Here is a 25,509-nt window from a genome sequence, read left to right as displayed (position 1 = left end):
AGTATTCGCTTACTACCACAGACAAGAGACTTGTGTGCTTGACGTAGACGACTCTATGAGCGACCAGCATTGTTGGTTGGAAATGGTTAGGATTAGTCTACTCAGCGTAGGCATCGGGCACAGTAGTACCTGCCTGGCTGCCTGAAGCTTCGCAGGCTGTTCATATCCATCAAAGGTTTGCTTCAATGCCATATTATGTTTTGTCAAGTAAGCCGAATCTATGAGTTATGTAAAAACCGTGATGAGGACATGTAGCGCAGCGTTCGAGCGCTTGAGATCAACGTCTGCAACATATTCAGCCGAGTCGAGAAGCAGTCACCTAACCCTCCTTACATGTATCTGCCGCGTTCGGTAATCATTATAGGGCACGAATTCCTTGTACTTGAGTATAACAAGGAAAGTACTGGACTGTCGGAGTAATCGATCGAGTGCCTCGTCGGCCAGTAACCTTCGACCATAGGTCACTCTTCATGGGAGTGCAACATCACCACGGCCTCGCTCGCAAGCTGATGTGAATCTGTTGGTACCTCTCTATCTGGATGGCCTTCCTGCTCCTGCATGCAGAGGGCGTGCCTAGCAGTTTGTTTTACTATTGAGGTTTTACTCTACTATCCAAGACACGGCTCATGCCGCAAGGGGAAATGTTTGTTCACAAGAAGCGGCAATGTTACCCATTGATTTGTTGCTCGATACAGACCAGGAGATATATGGTGTCAACTGGTGGACGTGGGTTTAACAACAGTCTTCGACCTCAGCTCGCCGTCGTTGGTGTACATTTTTGTCTGTCCTGCATAGCCCGATGACAATATCAGGTTTGATCATGGGATTGATAACAACTGCTGGCATGTGACGTCCTTCGAGATGTCGACGTCTTGTTCACCCATAATACATTGATCCTAATCGCAGTCCTGTCGTTGTTTGAGGCACAAATAAGGTTAATAACAATTCCACGGGATCCTAATGCGCATGACGCCGAGCGCTTACACAGGTACGTAGTGGGCAGCAGTTCATCTTTCCAGGGTGCTCGACAACTTAAGAAGTCTTCGTCGTCATTAGCGGTTCCATAGCACGACTGTCTCAAAGCTGTGATTCGTGAGCACAACTTGGAGAACGCTCATTAGCAGGCAAAACTGGAACCACTAATGCGGACGAAGACCTCTTGAGTTGTCGTTTAGTCCGGTTGATCAGTCGGGTTTTCGCCTACCTTATCTGTAAGCCAAGGCCTCCACCTTTTGCGGATGATCCCGATCAAACATGATCTGCAGAAACGTTTAGGGCAATATCAATCTCTTTGGCAAGGCGTGATTTCCGTTTAGCAATATTGATACACTCGTTCGCTACCTGTTGGAGACAACCCTCGACTTTGACATGAATCCAACTGGCTGTTGTACATATCTTCAGGAGCATGTATTACCATAGCTGAAGACAAGTGTGCTGATCGACCTGCTCAAGCCTTTGCATAATCCCCTAGAGTCGAGTACGAGGTTGCGCCACGACATGGACATCGTCCAAGGAGATTACTGTTTGTCATATAAGAAGCAGTGCTCTCCCTGAGTATCGCGCTCTGATCGCACCACTAAGTGTTGTTATCCAGAGTATCCAACTTCCGTCGTTCTTTCGATAGTCACTCTTTTGAACAATCTCTCGTAAAGCGACAGCTGCATCCACGATTCATATTTTCCCATCCTATATCGAACATCGCCTCATCATGCACACCATACCTGTTGCGCTGTTGATCAGCCTCGTCCTCGGTGCGCCTCTTACTCTGCCTGATGCAGACATAGGAAATGCAACGTCAAATATCACGCATGATACAGGCAGAGTGACCGACCTCGCTGCTCCTGACGTACGCAATGTTACCACATATACCGGCCCTATTGGTGGTGACGCCGCCACCCTCAAAGTTCGTGATTCAGGTAATGCAACCACCTACGACACTTCCTTCGATGACCTCAAACCTGGCGCACTGCCGATTGCCGGCACTGAAGGTGAAATTGGGCCTTACAACGGTCTCGAGTTCAAGTCTATTGGTAGGTCACTCAATTCTAGCCTGCAATCTAGGCGCAATGAATAGCTCATAGTCTCCTAGGTGTTATTGACAACGGCGTTGGAGGCACAGTCGTTGCTGGGGTACGATCCAGCTCTCCACCTAATGTCGCCGTATACTCCAGCCTCAATGCCGGCACCATCAATGGCGAAGGGACTAATCCTCGCATCACGACACAATACATTGGCTCTGTGGGGGACACTTTTGACTTCAAATCCTTCTACTATGGTTGTGTTTCCAATCTTCAAGAGAGTGTGGGGACTGTTCCTACGGCCTGCAAAGTGACAGTCACGGGCTACAAGGCAACTAAGCCAGTCGCCAGACAGGAATTCAGGTTCGGCCCGCCCCTTTTGTCGGTCGTTGCTGGTATGGAGTCAGGCGTGTTACAGGGATTCAACGGCATTGACACGGCGGTATTCGAGACGGATACCGATAATACTCTGTTGATGAGTAGTGGTGGTCTGGCTGTTGCTACTTTGCTCGATAATTTGGTCTATACGACATATAACGCTGATCAGCCAGTTGTGGTTCCTGTCTGAAGGAGGGAACGATTACGATTAGGAGCAGTTGGGACGGAGGCTTATGATAGTGGTAAAGCGCACGACGAGAATGTCATGGTGGAAAGCAACGATAGAGAACGAACAAGCCAAAGACGGCTGATTCCCAATATCTCGTAAGAGATACTCCATATTGGCAGGTCCAGCACTTCACTTCTTGTAGACAGATACTTCGATTGGTAATCAAGGACATGCAGAGAATTATTTTAGCGTCCGTCAAATATCATCACATTCTCACAGTTTATAATATGGCCAAGTTGGCGATCATGCAATGGATCATGAAATGCCAATGGTACTTTACTCAACAACTGGTATGGACGCAAGTCTACGACTTCTTAAGCTTTGACGTAGTGATTCTCGTCGAAATGTGGGAAAAGACTGGCCACGGTTCTGAGCGAGATAGTCCTAACTTGCGGATCATTGTGTACCAACAACGCATTCTGTCTGTCGCGCTGATTGCACTCGGTATAGCCGCTTCGCATGCGGCTTGCACAATTTCTCTGAATAGCAGTAACATGTTACTGCTAGATGAGAAATGTAAGAATCTTTCGTCATGGAAGCGGTCCTAACGCTCTACTGAGAGTACCTGTTAATGCGCGATATGGATTGGAAGTAGCAACCGATCTGATCAAGTGGCAAGCAGAGGCGTTGATTGCTCTTGAGAGCAGACAAGTCAAACTTCTGATTAAGGCCGGCATGCGGTCGCGATCGGGATATCAACACGCACTGTGAACTGGTCAATTACGAAAGCGCAAAAGTCTTTAGATTCTGAGAATAGAATGGTAGGATATTTTATGTGTTAGCATCGGGATATCAACAGTAGAAGCCGAAAAAGTCACATGCTAGACCAACTATATCTTCACAGATCCTTTTTATTCGACGTCGAGCGACAGGACTGAAATCGTCTGGCCTGGGAAGAACAACTTTCTGCTGAACCATGCTTTGGACGAAGCGTAGGCCTTGAACCCATTTCTCCGAAATTAAACAATCAATTCCGCTTGTTTCATCCGAATACTGCTCAACCTCCATCGACGCATACTTTTCCGCAGTCCACACAGGGGCAGTATGTTCGGTGCGCAGACCGTCTTCCCCAAGACGTGACTACGTGAAAGGGTTGGTAGATGCTTGGCCTAGAGCAGACACAGAGTGCACGGCACGAATCAGGCTCATTGAAGCGCCAATAAGTAGTTGCCCTCCCCGTTTCGTGAATTGACAAGTTCTTCTCGCCACCAAAATGCTGCGTTGGCTCGCTGACTGTAGAGGTGTAAGAGACTGGTGACTTCAATAAGATATTGATATATGTGGACCGACAGCTCAAAATGTGCTTGCTTCCGTGACGAAACTATCTGTCAGCAATGTCCCCCTCGAATGGCGTGAGAAATTGCTTGCTCGATCCTTGTCGAAACGGAGGCAGTGCTTGAGCAATATACTACCTAGCTATGGCTCGTCAATCTTGCAATTCTGAGGCTCTATAGTTGAAGTGGTGAGGCGACCGAGATGATTGCTCAAGTCTTGGCACAGCCGGCAGATCGGAGCTGCTCGTGCCTAGTTGCAACTCGTTTGGTTTCTTGTGCTCTTTCCAGCTGCGCAATCTACACCACGTCTCGCATACCTCTCGCTCTTCCCCAAGTCTTCTTTAACCTCTCTCGCCTCGGTCAGGCTCCTTAGGTTCATCCGAGCAATTATGTCGTCTGACCAAAAGGTGGAAGACCTAAAAGCGCAGATCGCGAATCTGCAAGCTCGCGTTGAGAGACTCGAGTCTGAGAAACATGGCAACGCCGGCTCGACGAGCTCGACGAGCTCCGAAGCAATGCGCATGATCTTGATTGGCCCGCCAGGAGCTGGTATGGTGTTCTCACTATGTTTGGTAGCTCTACTGATCAAGCTGTAGGCAAAGGAACGCAAGCTCCTAAAATCAAGGACAAGTACTGTGTCTGTCACTTGGTACGATGAATGGACCCTGCTCACAACTGGCACTGACAATGATAGGCTACTGGTGACATGCTTCGAGCTCAGGTCGCGAAGAAGACTCCTCTCGGTCGAGAAGCGAAGAAGATCATGGATCAAGGTGGTTTGGTCAGCGACGACATCATGATCAACATGATTAAGCAAGAGCTGACAACCAACAAAGACTGTCAGAATGGGTAGGCTCTCTAGAACTCGGCAGTACGGGCAGAGCTAATCATCTCATATCAGCTTCATCCTGGACGGCTTCCCTCGAACTGTGACCCAAGCAGAAGGTCTAGACGAAATGTTGCAGAAAGAGAGCAAGCCGCTCAAGCATGCGATCGAGCTACAAATAGACGATCAGCTGTTGGTCGATCGAATTACTGGTCGATTGATCCATCCAGCCTCTGGCCGATCCTACCACAAAATCTTTAACCCACCAAAGGAGTCAATGAAGGACGATGTCACAGGCGAGCCGCTAATACAGAGATCCGACGACAACGCAGAGGCTCTCAAGAAGAGACTGGTCACTTATCACCAGCAGACTGCCCCTGTGGTAACATATTACAGAAAGAGTGGAATCTGGTCGGGTATTGACGCCAGCCAAGATCCTGGTGCTGTCTGGAAGAGCATCTTGGGCATCTTCGATGCGAAACCTCAGTCGAGCACCATCCTTGGAAAGCTCGGTCTCAAATAAGCTGCAGCAAGACGAACTCATGGACCTGGCAATGACGAGCGCACTGGCGATTACCATCTAGCATAGACGAATGGGAAAAGTGTTAGGATTCCTGCGGATGTATATGTACAAGGTGTCGAAAGGGCAATATCGAGGTCTGTTCTGCATACACTGGTAGGTTCGAATCACAATGTACATGATGTTTCACTCCGATTTATTCCAAACAAAAGAGGCTGTAGCGCCTCAGCTCAACCATCGGTGATACTCACAGTGGTTTATGTTTGCATCTCTCTCGGCGCTGAGCGCTCTTCAACAGCACAAGAAGTGTATGGCTTCCAGTCGCATAGTGTGGCTGCTTTTCGGACAGCACATCATGGAATGGTCTTCACCAAGCAATATCTTGCGACGCTACTGACAACGAGTTCGTCCGTCGATAACACAAGCCTTGCACAAGCGATTAGATTACCCCAGCTTGCACACAAATACGACCACCTCGACTGCAGTTAGGCACAGAATGCAGTGTTGCCGTTCTCCACGCTGCTCCAATGGACTCAAACAGATGACGCAACGGCCAAAACATGTACTGTAGCTAAAATTACCCCAAGTACCATCATCTTGCAATGCTGTACACTTTGACAATTGGAAATACAAATCTTGCTGTATGCTTCGCTTGACTCGTGAACTTGTCGCTAAACAAACTCGCAGACATTTAACATCAACCACAATGGCGCCGAAAGTTGTACGTTGGGGCATGATGGGTAAGTCGTACTCGACGTTGAGTGATGGTGTGCTAATGGGTGACAGCCACGGGTGGTATCGTTCAGACATTTACAAAGGATTTACTTGTAGACCCGAAGACCAGGGGTGTTGAAGATGTGTGCCATGTCGTGACAGCTGTGGCTTCGTCTTCCTCAAAGGATTCGGCTGACAAGTTCGTTGCAAATTTTGTGGAAGGCAAGCAGGGCGATACGAAATGTAGCGCATATGCTTCCTACAAAGAATTGGTTCAAGACTCAAACGTAGACATCATCTACGTTGGTACACCACACAGTCATCATTATCAAAATTGTCGCCTAGCCTTGGAACACAACAAACCAATTCTTTGTGAGAAGGCACTGACCGTCAATGCCGAACAGGCAAAAACACTTATCGATGAGGCCAGGAAGCGCAACCTATTCTTCATGGAAGCTGTCTGGACAAGGTATTTTCCTTTGAGTATCGAGGTTAGGCAAGCCATTCAAGACGGCAAGATCGGTGAGGTCATTAGGGTGAGTGCAGATTTGTCTATCGGAGAGATTCCGGAAGACAAGTTCGACGAGGGTCATCGAATGGTTAACCTGGACCTTGCTGGAGGTGTTCTGCTAGACCTAGGTATCTACGCTTTGACTTGGCTGTTTCAGACAATCTACCATACTTTACCGAAGGAGAAGAGACAGGCGCCGACCGTGATCGGAACTGCCATGACAAGTGAACCAAGGACTGGCGCAGATGAAGCAACGACCATACTTCTCAACTTCCCAGTCAGCACACCCAGTGGTAGGAGCAGTACACACGGAGTCGCTTCGGCCGCATTACGAGCGCACTTTGATTTTGAACGTGACAGTGACCAAGCAACACCAGCAGTTCGAATCTTTGGTGATCAAGGAGAGATTCAGGTCTTTGGACCTATCTATCGACCTTCCAGATACAGAATCACCTACCGCGACAAGCAGAAACAGATGGAGGATAAAACGTTCGAGTTTCCAGGAGGTATTCACGGTATGTCGTGGGAAGGAGATGAAGCAGCTAGATGTTGGTTAGCTGGCAAGTTGGAAAGCGAGACCATGTCTTGGGATGAGTCATTAGTTATCATGAAAACAATGGATAATGTGAGGAAACAAGGCAACCTCAAATACCCGGACGACATCGAATCGACGGAGTATCCGATTGATTTAAAGAAAAGAGATCCATCGAAGCATGTACAAACCGAAAATAGAGACTGAAAAAATTGGCAGGCGCAGAACAAGTGTTGAGGTGGAAGGTGCTACAAGTTCGGATCGCAAACCTTTGCTCCTGCTCCTTACACTATTGTCCTCAACTTGCACTTTGATAACTTCTTGCAAACACTCATTCCATTCACAAGCAATCTCGTCAGCTTTCAGCTAAATTAAGCTTTCCATCTCGATTTGGACATTTCTTGGCGTTAACTATTTTTTCCTTCACCGACCTCCGACATTTCAATTGTCAGCTCGTGACAGCCTCGCTTCTTCTTCCTGCTGCCTGGTGTTTTTACCCTTTCCATTGTCCTTCTTTGCGATCAAGATCAGACACACACAGTAGTCCGCGACAATGGCAGATTACGAGCAACAAGACCAAGACGGTCAAGAGCAATCAACACGCCGTGGAGGCTTCCAACAATATCCACAGCGCTCAAACGCGTCCAGTAACTGGCGTATGAAAGATGACGCTCCTCGAGCAGAAATCCAACCACGACAAAACAGAGGCGGTTACGGAGCACCAAGAGGTGGTGGCTATGGGCAAGCTCGAGAATCTAGCGACACTCGACTCTACGTGGGCAACCTTCTCTATTCTGCCAAACGAGATGATATCGCACAATTCTTCAACGAAAATGGTTTCAACGTCGCCAATATCAGCATGAGCGTAGATCCTATGACTGGTCGCAACCCTTCGTATTGCTTTGTTGACTTTGAAAGCGCCGATGATGCATCACGTGCTATGAACGAACTCAATGGAAGAGATGTTCTAGGACGAACTGTCAGAATTAATCCTGGTGTCGCAAAGAGATCAGATGGGCAAGGACAACAAGGAGGTTCGTTCAATAGAGGCTTTGGATCAGGACCAAGAGGTAAGTTTTTAGCCCATGACTGGCTATAGTACTGATCTTTGTCGCAGATGGTGGCCCACAAGGTTTTGGGTCTGCACCACGAGGTAAGTCAAACCTTGTAGACGACGTTCACGACTGATCATGCACAGATGGCTCGCAAGGCTACAACCGCTACAACCGTAACGAGTCTCAAGGTCAATACGGTGGCTACAATCGTGATAACCAAGAAAGTCAAGGACAATCAAAGCGACTTTACATCGGCAACCTTCCTGCAATCGAGTCACCAGAACAAGTTGAAACAACGATTCACAGTCTACTTGATCCCTTGGGCGTCGAAGTTACCAAGATCAGCAACCTCATCGCACCACACGAGAGCAAACAAGATCTTCCAGGTGATCATCACTTCCTGTTTGTCGATGTCTCACGATCAGAGGATGTCGATGCTGCCATTGAGGCACTCGACGGCAAAGCTACACCTTGGAGTGCCGAGAGCACGCTGAGAGTCAATAGAGCTCGAGAACAGGCAAACCGACGAAATCAGATGGGACAAGGTGGTTATCAAGGTGGCTTCCAAGGCGGATTTCAAGGTCGAAGGACTGAAGGTCAGCGAGACTGGCGAACCATGAGACAAGAGGCAGAGCAGCAGAGCTGAGGAGTGAATGCTGGGTCCTGGCGAGTCATGCTGATTTAGCAGCTGAAGCACAAGCTTCGAAAGCTGTCAAAGAACATGGTACGAAGATCTAGGCATAGTTGCGTCTCGCAGTTGCAAGCTTTATGCGGTCCTTACATTGCAGCTTGAGACCATATGCAATGGCTTATGATCAAAGAAATGACATACATTTCCATTGACCATTATCCGCTCCTTCTGATGAGGAGGTTGCTGCTCAAGGTTGCTACCAATAACTGAGGGATGGAGGGAGGGAGGGAGGGAGGAGGAGTCTCCAAGTTAACAAACCTTCGTTCGTCACGGACACCTGTAGTTGACCTAGGAACTCTCTTGCTCTGCAATCTGAATGATCTCCTGCCATGGCCGCGAGACGTCACCAGCATCACGCCCCATCACACATTTAATCGTCGTTCCAACGTAATCAGGTCCAGCCCAACAGCGACGTGGTGGATGGCAAAAGCAATCGTTCGCTTCGGCGCAATTTGCAGCTGTCGAAATTACGTTTATTGACCACTGCATGAATCACATCGTAGAGATGATACTATTCTCGTACCGGTTGCTCCGATAATGTTGCGTCCATCAATTGCAGCACTAGCTGTAGAAATTATATGGAAAGAGGCAGATGAACGACAAGTATCAGCAGCAACTAAAGGGGCCTCGAAATGACCTGGGGTGATTTTTGGAATTGAGAAGAAATGGTGAAGGAAGCCGGGGTGAAAATGCGCCAGTAGCAATTGAGCACTAAGTGGAGAGCGATCAATTGATATGAGTTAAGACTTCTCAACCACAACTTGAAAGATGATTGGAATACGCATTCTTGTACAGTTCGTCTAATCGGTAAGCTCGACTGCGCCGGATTTCCCGCAAGAAAGACTGACTGGTGTACGATATCTAGGAGCGAGTTGCATATGAATATTATAGCGACAGCAGCAATCAATTCTTCGTTTCCTTAGCAAGATCGTGCAGCTTCAATTTCAACCCATTGGCAGGCTTGATGGTCACAAAACCTGTCATCTTAACCTCTGCCTCGGGGTCCTCAAGCTCAAATCGAAACCTTAATATTAAGGCCAGAAGAAGACATTTCATCTCAACGCGAGCAAATTGCTGCCCAATGCACGATCGAGGTCCGTAGAGGAAGGTGAGAAAGGCGTATGCACTCTCGGCACCACCAAGAGAAGCTTGCGGACCATCAAGCCAACGCTCTGGACGGAAGTCATTCACGTCGTCACCCCACAAGGATGGTAAGCGGTTGATAGTCCACATTGGAATAAAACAGAAGGTACCCTTTGGCAAGACTTGACTCCCTACTTTCGTATCCACAACAGCACGGCGTGCAGTGCCCGGTACTGGCGGATACAGTCTCAATACCTCATTGCAGACTGCATTCAAGTAAGGCAAGCGCTCGAGTTCCTCTGCATCGAGCTTGTTTGGGCCGCCGAGCTTTTGGCACTCCTTTCGCAGAATGTCCTGCTTCTCTGGATGTAATGACAGCAGATAGAGTGTCCATGTAAGAGAAACAGCAGTAGTGTCGTGACCAGCAGCGAAGAAAGTCAGTAGCTGGTCGCACAAGTAGTCGTCGGAGAAGTCGCCAGATCTCATGATAGTGGCAATGATATCATTTTGCTGCTTCATCTCCAAGGATTGCTTCTTTTCTTGTAGAAGACCACGTACTTCGTGACGGAGAGTTCGTACGGCATTGGCAACTCTAGCATATCTTGTGCCATACATGTTCTCCACCAGAACAGGTGGTAAGAATGCATTTATCAGAAAGAAGAGGACGATAGGACCTCTGTCCGGACCAGTGATAATTTCGTATAGCTGCGCTAGTTTGTTGTCTTGGTTGTGTATGGTATCGAAGTCCATTCCGATTCCAGTAGATCCGATGATGTCGAGCGTCACCTTAGACATCTGAGTCGTAATCTCCACAGCGCCATCAGGAGATTTTTCAGCCAGGACTTCCACGAACGCTCTTCCCTTTTCGTAGAATAGAGGCACAAGATCACGAATCTGCTTCCCTGAGAACGCAGGAGCCACAGCTTTGCGCATGGACTTGTGGGGCTGACCCTCGGCGACGACCAAGCCGTTTCCCAGTATACGTCTCAGCAAGCGCGCATCTGGACCTGGTTTGTGCCAATCGTATGACCGAGCGTTGACTATCTCCATTACAGCTTCAGGTGTTGTTGGAACGACAATAGGACCGCTGTGGAACAGTTGATAGAATGTTAGAAGACCATCATTAGGAGTAGCTTTACAAGCATTGAGTATGCTGTCAGTCATCGGAACCTCACGCAACATGTGCTCGTGTCCCACTCCAAATACCTCGCCTCTCGGTGATGGCAAGTGTCGTAGTGGCGAGGTGAGAAAAGGTATCGTATATCTGGTAATCCACCATACCCATATCAATATCAGAACACTTGTTTGTACAAAGGATCGCTCATATAGAGCATCACGGTTCCAGACGACCTTCAGGGTGAGATAGAGAGGGAACAAAGATGCTAGGCCAATGTGCCAGACCACAGCCCGCCATGTGAACATGTTTGAAATTGATTTGCTGAGGATTGATGCAGCGGAATGAGTGGTTATCGACTGCGGTTGCAACAGAAGAGAAGCGCTGGATTAATGTAGTGTCGCGTCCATCGTATGCTGTAGCCTGTTCTACGGGTTGTTCATGAAGAAGGGGTCAGGCACTACACATCATGTTGGGATGGCAGTATAGGAACAGCCCAATGCTCAAGGCGGGCCATTTGCGAACTTGGATGCCTGAGGCGTCAGGAATCAGCTTTTGGTAAAACCCACCCACCAACCTGTCGCTTTCTTGTCCCTGGATCAATGTTTGTAAGGGACAGCTCTCCATCGTGTCACGGTAGCTTGAAATGACTCAGCAATGTGTTTGCAAAATAGTCCATCTTCCTGTTCTTCATCTGCTGCGAGCATATCGAATGAGAGTTGGTGGTCTGCCACATTTTCGCTGATCAATAACCCAGTCCTAAGCGATGCTCATTAAAAGCTATCTTTTCTGCAAGATATTCTAACTATGGGTCAGTTGGCTGCACAGGATAGATGAACCATTTCTCCTGCCTGCTCTTCAGCTCCCAGCTGTCTGATCCTTCTCAGAACATGCTTCTCCAGCCACAGGCTACGATTCTTTGAAATTTCTCAATCAATTCGATTGGTCCGAAAGGTATCGCTGTCCCTTCCTGATCCCCCATGATCCATCTTTTTCGACCGATGTATGGAGCCTATATTCGAAGAGGATTGCTCGTTTCGGCAGGGATTGGAGAGGAAGAGGGCTGAATCTTGTCGAGCTGAACTATTCCCACGGCTTGTGAGACCTCTCTACTCGTCAAAGCATCGTATCCTCTTATGACCACATGTCATCTGTCATGTTAGCACGCCTATGCAACACTACTGTAGTGGCCTGCATATTCCCGCGCCTGCTTCGTGCCAGCGCACCCTTTTCGACTGCGATTCACCACTCTCTGGCTGTGTATCGGTTTGGAGACTGCTTGAGTATGGTAGTAAGCGTGGACAAGCTCAGCTGGTCCTGTTTCGTAAAGGATCAAAGTGCAAGGACGATGAGCGCGTCACGTCAGAGCACAACAAATTACCTGATATGGAAACGCGTCCCCGATCATGGGGAAGCATTTCTCTATTCGTCCACGTGATCTATCCCGCTTTCCACCATGTTACCCTTCAACTTCCGCACGACTTTCCACGGAAGCGATCTCATCGTAGCAACAACTAACGTTGCAACTAAGCTTAAAACATGGTATACACCATCTTGTACAGTTCTGGCACCACATAGCACACGGAACATGCCGTTCGAATGGCCGAGCTCTACATTGAAACTCAGAATACATACTGCTGATGACAATCCAGTTAATGCTGACCATGTAAGAACAGGAGGCAAAGTATAGTATACGACGCGATGAGAGCAGGCAGAACGACAGCAACTGCCTTGGACTTTGGGTCCATTTATCTCCCTCGCTCAACGAATTGGCCTATTTTGTGGTACTGCTCATTATAGCTAGGCTGTTCTGGTTGTCCATGCTTCATAGCATCTTTCTTCAAACTCTTCTCATTGCTATCAATGTGATGAGACAAAGGCACTCTCATATTCGGCTCGCACCTCTCGCAAACATAAACACCCGCTTACCACTCCTCCACTTTGGCATGCGAAGTCACTCCTACACATTGTCGATGCTGCCACTTTTCACAACGACTACATCGAATCATGTACCGTTCACCTTCGGGAATCGAGTAAGTCGCACCACAGCGTGTCGTACACATGACGCAAGAAGGGCAAATCCAGAAGTATATATACGGGTCGACAGGGTATAGTTCGTCGAAATCGTGACAGCCTTGATGATGATAGGTTGTGGAGCCGTTGCAACAGATGAGTGGTGATTGGGTTTGGGTTTGAGAACGCAGACGTGATTTTGACCTTAATATCTGAGTCGGCCTACTGGAACAGATGCAGCTCAAGGTCATGTTTTCAAGGTTGGGCCGATTGGCTGCAGAGGAACCATCTTCTGTCAGTTTCGTGTCTTGCAGTCTCTCAGAATGGGCATTTGAGTATCCAATCGTGTCTGGAACTGAATCAATCTCCAGAGAGTCGTCGTCTTGATCAGTCAAGACTTCTTCAGGTGATTGCTGGCCGGTACGTGAATTGGCTTTGACCGGTCGTCCACCGCGCTGGATACATTCGCTGTTGTCAGTGTTCGTCGAGACATCTTGTTGATTATTCTGAGCTTGAGCCTCGAGACGAGTTGATCTTCGTCTTTGCATGAGGACGAAGACAGGTCTCGCAAATTGTGGTGACCTTCTGAGTTTGCATCGCAGTGTTGAAAGGAATGTAGAAGGAATATATAATTTCGCCTTTAGTGCAAATATACATACCAAATAGTTTGTACACTTGAACTAGAGGAAACCAAAATGTCGGCAAGCATTTACTTGGCATAGTGTCGTAGCGACGCGAAGAGTGATTGTATATTCGTCAAGGGCCTATTGTTTTGTTTCAGTTACATTATTGACGACTTCTACGAGATGCAAGAGCAGATTAACTTTCCGCCTCAATATACGTCCGGATCAAGCGAGAATTCTTACAACATGACACATGACTTTTGTATACAACAGCTAATATTTTCCGATTGCCCTTTGCACTCTGCCTGTTATATTCTTGTCCTACTCAATCCTCAACTTCTAAGAAAGCCTCATTTCTCCAGCTGTGTCATTTTGGGCATGACTGTGATGACTCTTTTCGCATGTTCACCGACAGAATACATAGATCTAGATGGCTCATCACGACGGTGATCAAGGAGCGATATGGTCAACGAGGAGAATATATTCCATGGCTAGATACGGTAAACGAGGGTCAGAAGTGGAATGTCAAGCGAGACATATCTGTTCCAGCAAACCCATCCAGTATGTTTCGTGTACAGCATCATGAAAGCGGCAAATATCAAACATACAAGTATTTACAAATTCCGAAATAGCTCGCTGAGACCTCACTATCTATATACATCTATGACAGAAATATTTAAAAATCTACATTATCTAATCCTCGTTACCACTAGAGGAATAAACGTTTTAGTCCACTCTTCCGCTTTCTGGCGACAATACTGTTCTTCTTTTCATGATCCTCCTCACTTACATTGTGCTTGCCAACGATATTCAGGAAGACTTGATCCAGAGTGGCTCGGCTCACGCTGTAATGTTCAATGCCAAGCTCATTCTTTGCTGATTCCAGTGCGGAGAAGAGATGTGAGATCGATGATGCAGAGTGTGTGTTTTGTACAGACACGATCGATGTGTCCTTCTCGTCCTTCGGCCTATCAGTGGCACAATCGAGTGAAGCACCGTGCAGCACTGATGCAGGAACTTCAAATCTTAGCTGGCCATGGTACGTCTTCTCTTCTACCTTGGCGCCTGGCATTCTCTTGAGTATCCACCTCCTTATCCGCTCCATATCCTCGTCCTTAGTGTGCGGTGAATCAGCATGCACAAGATGGACATAGTACGAGTCTCCATGCTTTCGACGCAGGTAGTCCGTCGTCCCTAAGGCGAGCATTTTACTTGCCATGATTCCTGCTCGATTTGCTAGAGCATCAGCCTCCTCCATAGAATGAGTTGTCAGGACAAGTGACCTCCCTGGAATGACTGATGCAAGTGTCTTCCACATCACTCTCTTGCTGGCTGCATCCATGCCACTGGAAGGCTCATCGAGAAGGAGAACAGCAGGATTACCCATCAATGCAATGCCTAGGGACAATTTTCGCTTGTTACCTCCGGATAATTTGGCCGCCATACGATCTGAGTAAGGTGTCAAACCAACTGCTTTCATGACCGCCAGTGCATTGTGCTTAGGATCACTAACTCCTCGAATTCTGGCATAGAAATCAAGGTGTTCGAGGACCGTCATCGTGTCCATGGCATCGAATTGCGGGCAGACACCCAGCCTCGATCTGGCCAGTGCACGATGACTGATGACAGAGACATCTTCAACCAGAATGTCACCACCATGCCGGCTAGGTTGAATATCGCCACGTATAAGTGAAATACACGTTGACTTCCCAGCTCCGTTGGGACCAAGTAATGCAAAGACCTCGCCGCGAGGCACGCCGAAGGTGATATCGTTGACTGCTAGATTATGCTTGAATTCTTTCGATACATGCATGACTCGCAAACCGTCTTTAGAAGAGGCAACTCGAGTAAGCTCATTCGACACATCTGTATCAAGGGCGTTTCTGTCTTCCAACTCTTCAGGCAACTTGCGTTGTCTGAATCTCCTGTACAACGACCCACTGTCCCACCAGAGCAGTATCCCAAAGAGTATGAACGACTGAAGAATCAGGTACAAGATTGGACCTCCATAGAGTGTAATGTCGCCAGGATTCGTAGCCAATTGTCGATCCTTGCAAGTAATCGCGAAGATATTCAATGATACAAACAGAGCTCGCTGAACATTTGCGATTGGTGCAATCGCAGCGATTGTGAAGTGAGCTATGTTGACTGTACTCGTTTGCCGATCCGCTGGAACGTAGGTAAGCACACTCATGTATGCCACAAAGTAGATCAAGAATGCCACAGCCTGTCCTGCCGCAGCAAAACACCATGCTGCAAGTTGTGAGCGCGAGAACAATGAGATGACATACGACAGCAAGATCGATGCCAAGCCATAGAGGAAGAAGACGATGAAGAGGTAGCCAACATGATACCAGACTGAGCTGACCGCTGTGAAGATGATGACCGCAATTGCCGACCAAATTAACACGATTATGAAATCGAAGCTGGCATAAGATAGCCAAAGTGGTAAAGCTCTCACTCCATTACTGTAGAGTAAACTTCTGATTCGTGCAAGTTTTTCGTGAGTCGGCACAAGGGCAAAGAAAGCTGGAGCCACAGCAATTGCCAAGCCAAGATACGTGATCATCTGCAACGCCTGCCCAGCATCCGCAGGCCATGGCACGTCAAATGCTTGATATTGACTCGAGATGGAAACAGAAGAAAGGACGTTATCCAGCATATTGAGCATGATCAAAGGATTTGATATGCCTCCGTTTCCCCTCCAAGCTATCGTTGAAGCTTGACCATTAGTGCCCAAGAAGAAGCCACCTGGAGTTATATTGGCGAAGCGAGTATTAATCTGATTATTGAAGTCATCTAGAGTATCCACCAGTGTGACAGCTTGTAGAAGTTGAGTCAAATTGGCATCGCCGCTTCCGCCGCTGCCTGGCAGACTTTGTGCGAATCGTTGCAAGACTTCTGGGGTAAGCTGAGCAGAAGGTCCGGCCACGAGTCGGTAATTGAACTGGGTAGACAATGAGCTCACTTCAGAGATGTAATCAATAGCTTGCGGACTGCAGCTAGGCAGTCTATACTCGCCAAGGAACAAGGTCACTAAACCTGCCGCAATGATTGGTATCAGAAGTGCAGCGAGCAGTGGTAATGGGTTCCTTCTTGTGACAAGGATGCGCTTGCGGAAAAGCACGATGGCTTGACGAAACATGCTGATGCGCTTGCCTGTCAACAACTCGGGCACTGCGTTAGCATCAGCTTGCCGAACAGTTCTGGATGTCAAGACTGCAGCCTTTGTCTCTTCGTTAGGGCTCGGGCTCCGACTGACTTCATTCATGGACCCTTGTGCCGACACCACTTCGTCGTCTGGCTGAGCGACTTCATCGGCTAGTCTCAAGAAGACATCTTCAATTGTAGGTCCACTGACCTGATACTCGGTAATGCCATCCTTCTCCAGCTGTTGCACAAACTCAGCTGCTGCGCTCGAGCTAGGAACCAGATACTCCACCTGGTCACCATGCAAGATATGGGGTAGCTCATAAACAGTTGCTTGCATCTGTCCTTCACGTTGATACACATGAACTCGATAACCTTGTCCCAGCTTGCTTTTAAGTTCAACAGAGGTGCCGTACGCCTTGAGCTGGCCCTTGGAGAGCACAGCAATGTGGTCGGCAAGAAGGTCTGCCTCGTCCAAGAAATGCGTGGTTAGGACTATAGATCTCTTTCCACGCTCGGCGAGAAGGATATCCCAAATCTTTCGTCGTGACAACGGATCGAGTCCTGAGGAGACTTCATCAACACAGCAGACAGTGGAGCCACCTGTAAACATCATAGCAAGTTGAAGTTTACGCTTTTGACCACCCGAAAGAGTTTGAGACAATGCACGTTGCTTGAAGCCAATGTCGCAGGAGTTCAGTAGAGCTAACATCTCTTCTTTCGAGGCTAGCTTCTCGCCATGTCCACACTTGACTCGGTTAAAAATCTGGACATGCTCTAGAACAGTCATATCTTGCCACAAGACGTTCTTCTGCGGACAAAGTCCAAGACTTGTGTGTTGGTCTGGATAGTTGATGCATACAGTTCCAGAAGTGATCTGTGTGAGGCCTGCGATGGCGTCCAAGGTGGTAGATTTTCCGGAACCATTAGCCCCGAGGTAGACCATTATTTCACCTCTTCGAGCGACCAGGTTGAGGTTATTAACAGCAAGGACAGTCTTCATGGGCCGCCTGAAAAGAAGGCAAGATAGTCTCGTCATCCACCTGGGTCGATACAGTTTACTGAAGCCTTCGATCGAAATAGCCACATCGGAGTCCGAAACTCGAGTCTCTCGACTTTTGGAACTGGTACCGTAGAGTGTACCCTCGAGTAAAGCTCCGAGAAGAGGATATGCCACAATCTGAATGACAGAGAAAACCCAAAAAGCAATGCCTGGTAGGGAAGAGGTATGGTTGGGTGCAGACTTGATCAAATTCATGCCCAGGGCTTCTCGCTCAAAGTGAGCCATAGTGACGATAAAGAAGACGTAGTTCATTGGTGGAAACAGAAGAGACAGGACCCCGTAAGCTCCCGTCCCAGACTTGTTGAGTACTTGAGCAAGAACTGCAAGAAGCATGAAAGCAATAACGGTCAATATGCCACTAAGTTGAGCTTTCTTGAAGAAGGAAGCTGCAAAGATAGAGAAGGAGGACGTAGCAAGACCAGCCAGAATATTGTAAATGAGCATGATGGCCGGAGAAGTCTCTGCAAAGACACCGACGAACAGAATTATACTCATGACGATCCAACCAGGAATGTATATCAGATCAAAAGCAAAGTGATTTGCAATAATTCGCACAGCCTGAGGTTGCCAGCGAGCTCGGTTTGGCATCATACTGTCGAGCAACTGTGCCATGCCTACCTCACGCTCCTTTGCAACCATGCCTGTGAGTTGGTAGGATACACCAACCATGCCAATGTAAAAGGCGACAGCCAGAATATTGATGATACCGCTCATGTACCGTGTGCGGATGTTCTTCTGCCTCTGCTCTGCCGTGATAGAGGTGTATGGGTAGTTCTCGGCATTTTGAGGAATGGTTGTCGCAGCGGCGTCCTCGTTGGATATAGCAACATCAATGGCATGCTGTATTGGAAGAATGTACACTTGCTGATCATTGTTGTTTGAATCTGTAACAATCTTCGAATTGAGCGCGCCATCTGCTCTCACACTATAATTCCAGATACCACCATTGCCCTCAGTTGGAGATGAGTAGAAAACTGCAGCAGCAATACACGAAGATGTTCCAAGGATGCTGTTCCTACACTCTTCACGCAGCTGAAGTTCATCGCGCAAGTTCAGGAGCTGTACATCCTGCAACGGAGTAGTGACCTGCGCGATAACTGCATCAATAGCACCGCCACTAAAGCCATTGTTCACAAAGACGAGCTTGTTTCTTCCACCTCCTGCAACATCAACGGCTTTTTGCAAGCTTCGAATCGCGTATGGCTGACTGATGCCGTAAACCGACGGAGGAATGAACAGGAATCGTGCGTACGACAAAAAGCCTATGAAGAAAACGGGTAGTAGGAAGGCGCGAAATGGCGTCGACGCCCAATGTCGAACGAGAGTAATGATCAGATTCTTGAGAGTCAATGCCCATATCTGCCGAAGCATGAGAACCATGTTGGCGTCGCCGCTCGCAGATGTAGATGATCGGGACAAATTGGTTAGTACATAATTCCTAAAAAATCAAAGAAACGACTGAATTGAACCGTGAAGGACATAATAACATCGACAGGAATGTACAAGAAGGGCAATCATCTCACTCGTGAAACAGCCATGGCAAGACATGGTTGCGACAGCCTCAACAGATTGCCGGCGCCTCACCGAGCTATATGTCACTTCATGATGCGAAGACGTGCATTTGCGGATGTCCTGAAAGCTCGGCAATCTGGGCGTGCTCCAGCCGGACGTGCTCGTAATAGTCGTATTTTTTGCCAAATCAACCGCTTCTTGTTTGCCTGAGGCAACAATTATAGATATTTACAGCAAGATATTTCGTTTTCAGAAGTCGACCATCGTGGTTGCATGTTGTGATCAACCAACATCTTCGCGATGTCAATGCATTTCTCTTAAATTGAGTGGTTGTGAAGATGTGCTGTCGATACAAGCGTCATCAACGGCAACGAATTTGGGAGATTCAGGGCGAAATTCAGCTTCCTTCGATGTGATTGAGTTTCACCTCAATCTGTATTTGTGCCTTGCCTATGCATGTGTGCGAGGTAGGCTCTTACTGCGTGGCCCGAAGTCGACGAACGTCGTTGCATCTGTGTTATCGCGACTTATAGGCATAGCAACAAGAAGCTTAGCAATTTCCAGCTCAGGTTGGCATTCCAGCCAGGGTTGTGCTCCGGGTCGATGGTTCTGGCCAGCAAATATGGGCCGTGTAAAGTCAGAGGCATGTACTGTTCAGTGAAGGCATGCTTTTGCTCTTACACAGCTTCAGAGCGACGCACAGCTGTTCAGCTTCACATATCTAACAACCTCATTCGGCTGTCTTGAAGTTGAGGGCAAGCGAAATATTAGCAGAGTAGGGGGACTCGGTCAATTCTGAATCTGCAAGAATGGGAATGAATAGATCCTTGCACAACCTTTGACATTCTTGTTTAGGTAGGAATTGTGTCCTGTACGAGTCTTCTGTGCCATAGCGCTTAACCAACACGGCAGCCGTTCATGAAGCTACCGTTGCCGCCATGCATTGCTGTTTCGCATTCTCGACGACGCCGCAGTAGTATTGTACTAAAATCGACAGTATTCCACAACCACGAATTAGACGTAGCAGACTGCTGGAGACGATCCCCAGAAGCTGCCCCAGGATGATTCAAAAAGGTCGGACTCCGTGAATCGGGCAGCGGGCATTGTCGCTGCTATTGATAGGTAACTAAAGTCTTGTTTTCACACAAAACACGCAACTATTCTGCATTTCCTGCCAGGTCTTCTCACGAGGTCCTAGAACATGGTGAATCTATTAGCAGCACAGCCACTGCCGATGCTGAAAGTAAGTCTCGGCGAGAATAAGATGCGTCATAAGTGAGGGATCTACGGCGAGATAAGGAAACACAAGGGCGGGTTCTTGCCTGAAAATAAAGAGCTTTGAACGGTGTCCACCCTCGTTAGCTGGTGCCATAGGCATCAAAACTACACCTGAGGAGGTTTAGCTTGCACTCAATGCGGCGGAAAATGCTCGACATTTTGACTCAAGCTCAAAATCGGGCACCCAACTACTTTCTAGTTTGAGTTCAAGCAAAACGTGCTGCGCTTGTATTTGGACAATCCACGCTTCACTACAGCTCAGCCCTAGTTGGCTCATTCACTTGGTGCAGATAAGGCGCGCTTTCTACCGCCATCTATGCCTCTGATCGACTATGACTTACATACTGTGAGCGTTCCGGAAGCAAAGTTTCGATCACCAGATCGTAGACATTCAGCAGACAGATTCAGTCATTTGGCACAAATGGTAATGCTGACCAACACGTCCAATTCAAACTCAACCACGAGCGCCGCCAGCAGTACCACCGATTCTCCTCCTCCTGAACTAATATTGCCACAAGATGGCAGCACCACCTTCAACCACAAGGAGAACAGCGAGGATGAGTCACAAGCCAAACGAGACACTCTCAAACCACCAGAGAAGACGAGTTTCGGCCGGGCTTCTGACGAAACAATTTCAGGTCGGTTGCAGCCAAACCTTGCAGCCGACAATCATGGGAAAGCGTTGACGGACACTCCTCTCCCTTCCGTGCCTACTAGTCCTCACATGTAAGTACGAATCCCGTCTATACACGGTATGGGAACACGACTAATGGCTACAGCCACGGTAGAGTCGGGATGTCTGGCATCTCGACACCCAAAGTTCGAGCAACAACCCTCGATATCCCAGGCCTCACACGATCGAAAGTCTCTCCAGATGGCAGGATAGCAGAAAGAGATGTTGGGTCAAAACTCATCATCCTTATGGTTGGTCTGCCCGCCAGAGGCAAGAGTTACATCGTTAAAAAAATCGCGAGGTATCTGAACTGGCTACAGCATCCGACAAGGATTTTCAATGTTGGTGATCGACGTAGGGTGGTAGGTGGTAAGAAAGGCTCGAGTATCCCGCAGGACAAGCATCGAGCTTTACGTGAGTCTGTTCGGAAAATGAGCCTAAACACTTCCCAACCACAGGGCATTATCGAGCACGACTCGTTTCTTGGTCCTCCTGCAATCATTCCTCAGAGAGTGTATGATGAACACAAGGTCTCCGAAGCCACTCCTGTATCACCTTTGAATATGGTTGTGCCGGAACTCTCAGGTCTTGATGACAAGGTGAAAGACCCCATACCTATGCCAGCTCCCGAGAATTCTACCATGCAGCAAGACAGCAAATTCTTCGATCCTGACAACGAAGAAGCAAAGAGAATACGAGAACAGGTTGCACACGAAACTCTCGATGAGCTTCTGCAGTACGTCCTACATGATGGCGGTTCTGTCGGGATTCTGGATGCAACCAACCACACTCAAGAACGAAGAATGTCCCTGATCAAGCACTTGAAACAACGCAATATCGACATCAACGTCTTGTTCCTCGAGTCCAGGTGTAAGGACCGAAACTTGTTGGAGGCAAATATGCGTCTGAAGCTTTCAGGTCCTGACTACGCTGGGAAAGACCCATACAAGAGTTTAAAAGATTTTCAGGAGCGTGTGGCGCAGTATGAGAAAAAATACGAGCCTCTAGGTGACTTCGAGGAGGACCACGAAATACCCTACTGCTCGATGATTGACGTGGGTCGTAAGATGGTATCCTACAGAGCTCATGGTTTTCTGTCTGTTCAGACCATTACTTACCTGATGAATTTCAATCTCGCCCCACGACAGATCTGGCTCACACGGCATGGAGAGTCAATGGACAATGTGAGTGGTAAGATTGGCGGTGATAGCCATCTGAGTCCGAAGGGTATTCGATACGCTCAAGCACTTGAGAAATTCATCGTGCAGGAGCGTATTGCTTGGGAACAGGCGCAGATCGAAAAGCAGGCCAAAACTCATTTCCCACCCTTGCCAGGTGACACGACTCCTCCTAATCCTGAGGTTGGAGCTCAAGTCGGTGAAGCGAAGAACTTCTGTGTCTGGACCAGCATGTTGAACAGAAGTGTTGAAACCGCTCAATTCTTTTGCGAAGACGAATTCGACCTCAAGCAGATGCGCATGCTTGATGAGCTCAATGCCGGATCCATGGAAGGCATGACCTATCAGGAAATCAGAACCAAGTGCAAGGAAGAATACGAGCTTCGAAAGCGAGACAAGCTCCAATATCGATATCCTGGCCCAGGAGGTGAAGGCTATCTCGACATCATTAGTCGTTTGCGCAAGGTCATCCTCGAGGTAGAACGCATGACTGACCACGCCCTCATCATTGGTCATCGCTCTATCACGAGAGTTCTACTCGCATACTTCTTAGGCTTGAAGCAAGAGGATATCTCTGACCTAGACGTCCCACTCGGAGTGGCTTATATGATTGAACCGGTAAGTTTTTTTCATCCACATTCTTGGACTCCATGCTGACAGATATTGTAGCGACCCTACGGAGTCGAGTTCAAAGCATACCGTTGGGACCCTGAAACCGATAAGTTCAACTGGGACGAAAACTACAAGCTGAGGCGAGCGGTCGAACCATAGCACAGTTCGGACCACTCATCTTACTGCCCTTGCAATCTGATCGAAGACGAGCACGAAATTCTCTCATATTACGAGATCTACATGTGAAATTTTCAACCTGTGACCAGGAATAGCGATAGACTAATAGCGCTGCCTCCCATAACTTTCTGGTCTGGTTCTGGCTTGAGGCAGCTTACGACATGTAACATTTACATAGCGAAGGTGTTGGTAGGCGTTGATTCGATCATGGATTCGTCCCGAGCCATGATTATGTTGGATGGGGACTGTCAAACACAAATACAACACAATACGAGCAATAGCTAATGATATTCTCATCAACAATCTTCGATATATAGGTCAAATTCTTTGTGCTAAACAATACCGTTCATCGTGCTTGGCGTATTTCAGGGTCCCGATCTCGCTGGCTGATAATTGCACATCGTGCCTATCGCACCTTCCAGGCGAATTGAATCGATTGCAAGCCTTCCTGCCTTCAACTTTCTTTCGTTCAAGCTCAAGGGTACCTCACCAAACTCTATATCATATGTCGATACTCTCCCCAACTTCTGGGTCATAGTAACGGCAACTACAGAGATCTGTTGACTCGAGGAAGGAGCCGCAGATATGCTCTTCACAGATATCTTTTCATGTTGTCTCCTTGCAAGCTCTTGTCACTAATGTTTTTCAACGTTCAGATGTCGCACAGGGGGAACCTCAATAAACAAGCACTGAGATGGACAAGACTCGGAGCTTCAGCGATGAAGCCTTCGGGTGACGTGATCGGTCGCTCGCCTTCCCCGACTTTAGCACACCGAATGCGGCTTCCGCTTGACAAACTACGAATAGCCGAGAATTTCAATTCGTTACAAGAAGGACTTTCCACACTTGCGTCAAGCCTGCAGTATCGCCATGATCAGCTGCAAGGAAGTCCTACTTTGAGGTTCGGAATGACCAGCTATGCTTTTCCTTTCTTTGTTGTATACACTCGTGTCTGTCAATGAGCAGCTGCAACATTGTAGCTCGCCAATAATTGACACTTCTCGAGAAATGGTTGTTCTTTTCGTCCTACGGATTGTGCAAGCAGGATCTATCAACATACTGATCCCATGACCTCTTCCAACCCTCAATGCAACCTAGGATAGACTTTCGCTTTGTTCAAGCTCGACCAGACGAAGCAGGCAATGGCCAAAATGTTGGAGAAAGGACTGAGCTGCGATCTCATGCCTCCCGTATGGGTTATCGTAATGCACGAAATAGACAACCAAATAGCATCTCATCTGGTCAGTCGAGCACTGTCGGTGAAGGAATGCAAGTCAAACTGTCGGGTATGAAATCAAAGTTCAGACTCGCCATCAAGCAGAAGTCAACCACTGGTAGTCGTTTCATTCTCGAATCCGGACGGAATGACAAGTCGTCAACTAGATTCAAGTCTTTGAGTCAAACACCTAGTCCGCCACAGCTGATTTCAGCAGAAGTCAATTGTCCACAGTATCTACACATCTGTACGTGGCAGCTTTGACACCTATACTCACGCAACTAACAACCACAAGGGACCCAGAAGCTATTTGCTAATACGAGCACGTTTCATCAATGTTTCAATGTGTACGATGTACAATCCTTCGACTCCATTAGACCTTACCTTGAGCAAGAGGTATTTCGCAACTCGATAGCCGCTGTTTCATATGCGATATATCAACTTCGGTCGAGTTCTGAAGCCACGTCTAAGGCACTTCTGTCTTATCGTGGTCAAGCTTTGTCGAATTTGCGTCGACGGCTTGATGGGTCTTGTATCGATGGCGCAGTAGTACTGTCCATACTATATCTCGTTATTCTTGAAGTAAACACTGCTTCCTGCTGCTGGAGAACAGTGCTGACTTATCCAGGCACTATTGGGTAATTTCAAGGCTAGTGAAATGCACAAAGCAGTTCTACGTCACTTGGTGCAGCAAAAAGGGCTGGAAACGATAGACGAACATATCAGATGTTCTGTATTGCAGTAAGGTGGTGCTAATGTAAAAGAATATTCATGCTGATAACCACAGGCAAAACCAATACTGGCTAGATGCTGGTGTGCCGCCTATACTACCACCTCCATCACCGACCACGATTCTTGATTTCCCATCGATCCCGCTTCCTTCGAGCATACAGTCTCAAGTAGATCATTTACCGATCGGCTTTGGCCAACTTACCTCACAAGGATTTATCGCAACAAGCCTCCTTAGCGTCCTCTTTCGCATTCACAACGTCCATCTAGATCGACAAAGGGATACTCAAGTATCTCCACTGCCGTACCTAGATGCATCAATGATTGATGGTGGTCGGCA

The 25,509-nt window shown here is 47.9% G+C and overlaps 6 protein-coding genes across 6 annotated transcripts; 5 read left to right on the top strand and 1 right to left on the bottom strand.

The window, feature by feature from the left end:
* Window positions 1-1,708: 1,708 nt before the first annotated feature.
* On the top strand, window positions 1,709-2,586 carry LTR64_005147 (uncharacterized protein; the record flags this gene model as incomplete). The annotated part of the gene is made up of 2 exons (XM_064899488.1): window positions 1,709-2,030; window positions 2,090-2,586. The coding sequence occupies 2 exons, from the start codon at window positions 1,709-1,711 to the stop codon at window positions 2,584-2,586; spliced, it is 819 nt and encodes a 272-aa protein (XP_064755445.1).
* A 1,702-nt stretch (window positions 2,587-4,288) lies between these two features.
* ADK1 (adenylate kinase) lies at window positions 4,289-5,248 on the top strand (the record flags this gene model as incomplete). Its single annotated transcript, XM_064899487.1, has 4 exons — window positions 4,289-4,448; window positions 4,496-4,548; window positions 4,594-4,748; window positions 4,801-5,248. The coding sequence occupies 4 exons, from the start codon at window positions 4,289-4,291 to the stop codon at window positions 5,246-5,248; spliced, it is 816 nt and encodes a 271-aa protein (XP_064755444.1).
* Window positions 5,249-5,951: 703 nt separating this feature from the next.
* LTR64_005145 (uncharacterized protein) lies at window positions 5,952-7,209 on the top strand (the record flags this gene model as incomplete). Its single annotated transcript, XM_064899486.1, has 2 exons — window positions 5,952-5,985; window positions 6,032-7,209. 2 exons carry the CDS (start codon window positions 5,952-5,954, stop codon window positions 7,207-7,209), a joined length of 1,212 nt encoding a protein of 403 aa, XP_064755443.1.
* Window positions 7,210-7,555: 346 nt separating this feature from the next.
* Window positions 7,556-8,703, top strand: LTR64_005144 (uncharacterized protein; the record flags this gene model as incomplete). Its single annotated transcript, XM_064899485.1, has 3 exons — window positions 7,556-8,072; window positions 8,120-8,155; window positions 8,201-8,703. The coding sequence occupies 3 exons, from the start codon at window positions 7,556-7,558 to the stop codon at window positions 8,701-8,703; spliced, it is 1,056 nt and encodes a 351-aa protein (XP_064755442.1).
* A 5,587-nt stretch (window positions 8,704-14,290) lies between these two features.
* LTR64_005142 (uncharacterized protein) lies at window positions 14,291-19,174 on the bottom strand (the record flags this gene model as incomplete). The annotated part of the gene is made up of 1 exon (XM_064899484.1): window positions 14,291-19,174. One exon carries the CDS (start codon window positions 19,172-19,174, stop codon window positions 14,291-14,293), a length of 4,884 nt encoding a protein of 1,627 aa, XP_064755441.1.
* Window positions 19,175-20,900: 1,726 nt separating this feature from the next.
* PFK26 (6-phosphofructo-2-kinase) lies at window positions 20,901-23,206 on the top strand (the record flags this gene model as incomplete). The annotated part of the gene is made up of 3 exons (XM_064899483.1): window positions 20,901-21,310; window positions 21,364-23,053; window positions 23,105-23,206. 3 exons carry the CDS (start codon window positions 20,901-20,903, stop codon window positions 23,204-23,206), a joined length of 2,202 nt encoding a protein of 733 aa, XP_064755440.1.
* Window positions 23,207-25,509: the final 2,303 nt, after the last annotated feature.

Source organism: Lithohypha guttulata (genome assembly GCF_036872675.1).
Source record: "Lithohypha guttulata strain CCFEE 5908 chromosome Unknown scaffold_3, whole genome shotgun sequence".
In the NCBI taxonomy this organism is placed as follows: Eukaryota; Fungi; Ascomycota; class Eurotiomycetes; order Chaetothyriales; family Trichomeriaceae; genus Lithohypha; species Lithohypha guttulata.
The sequence above is the reverse complement of the archived record's forward strand: the minus strand, read 5'-3'. Positions and strand labels throughout refer to the sequence as shown.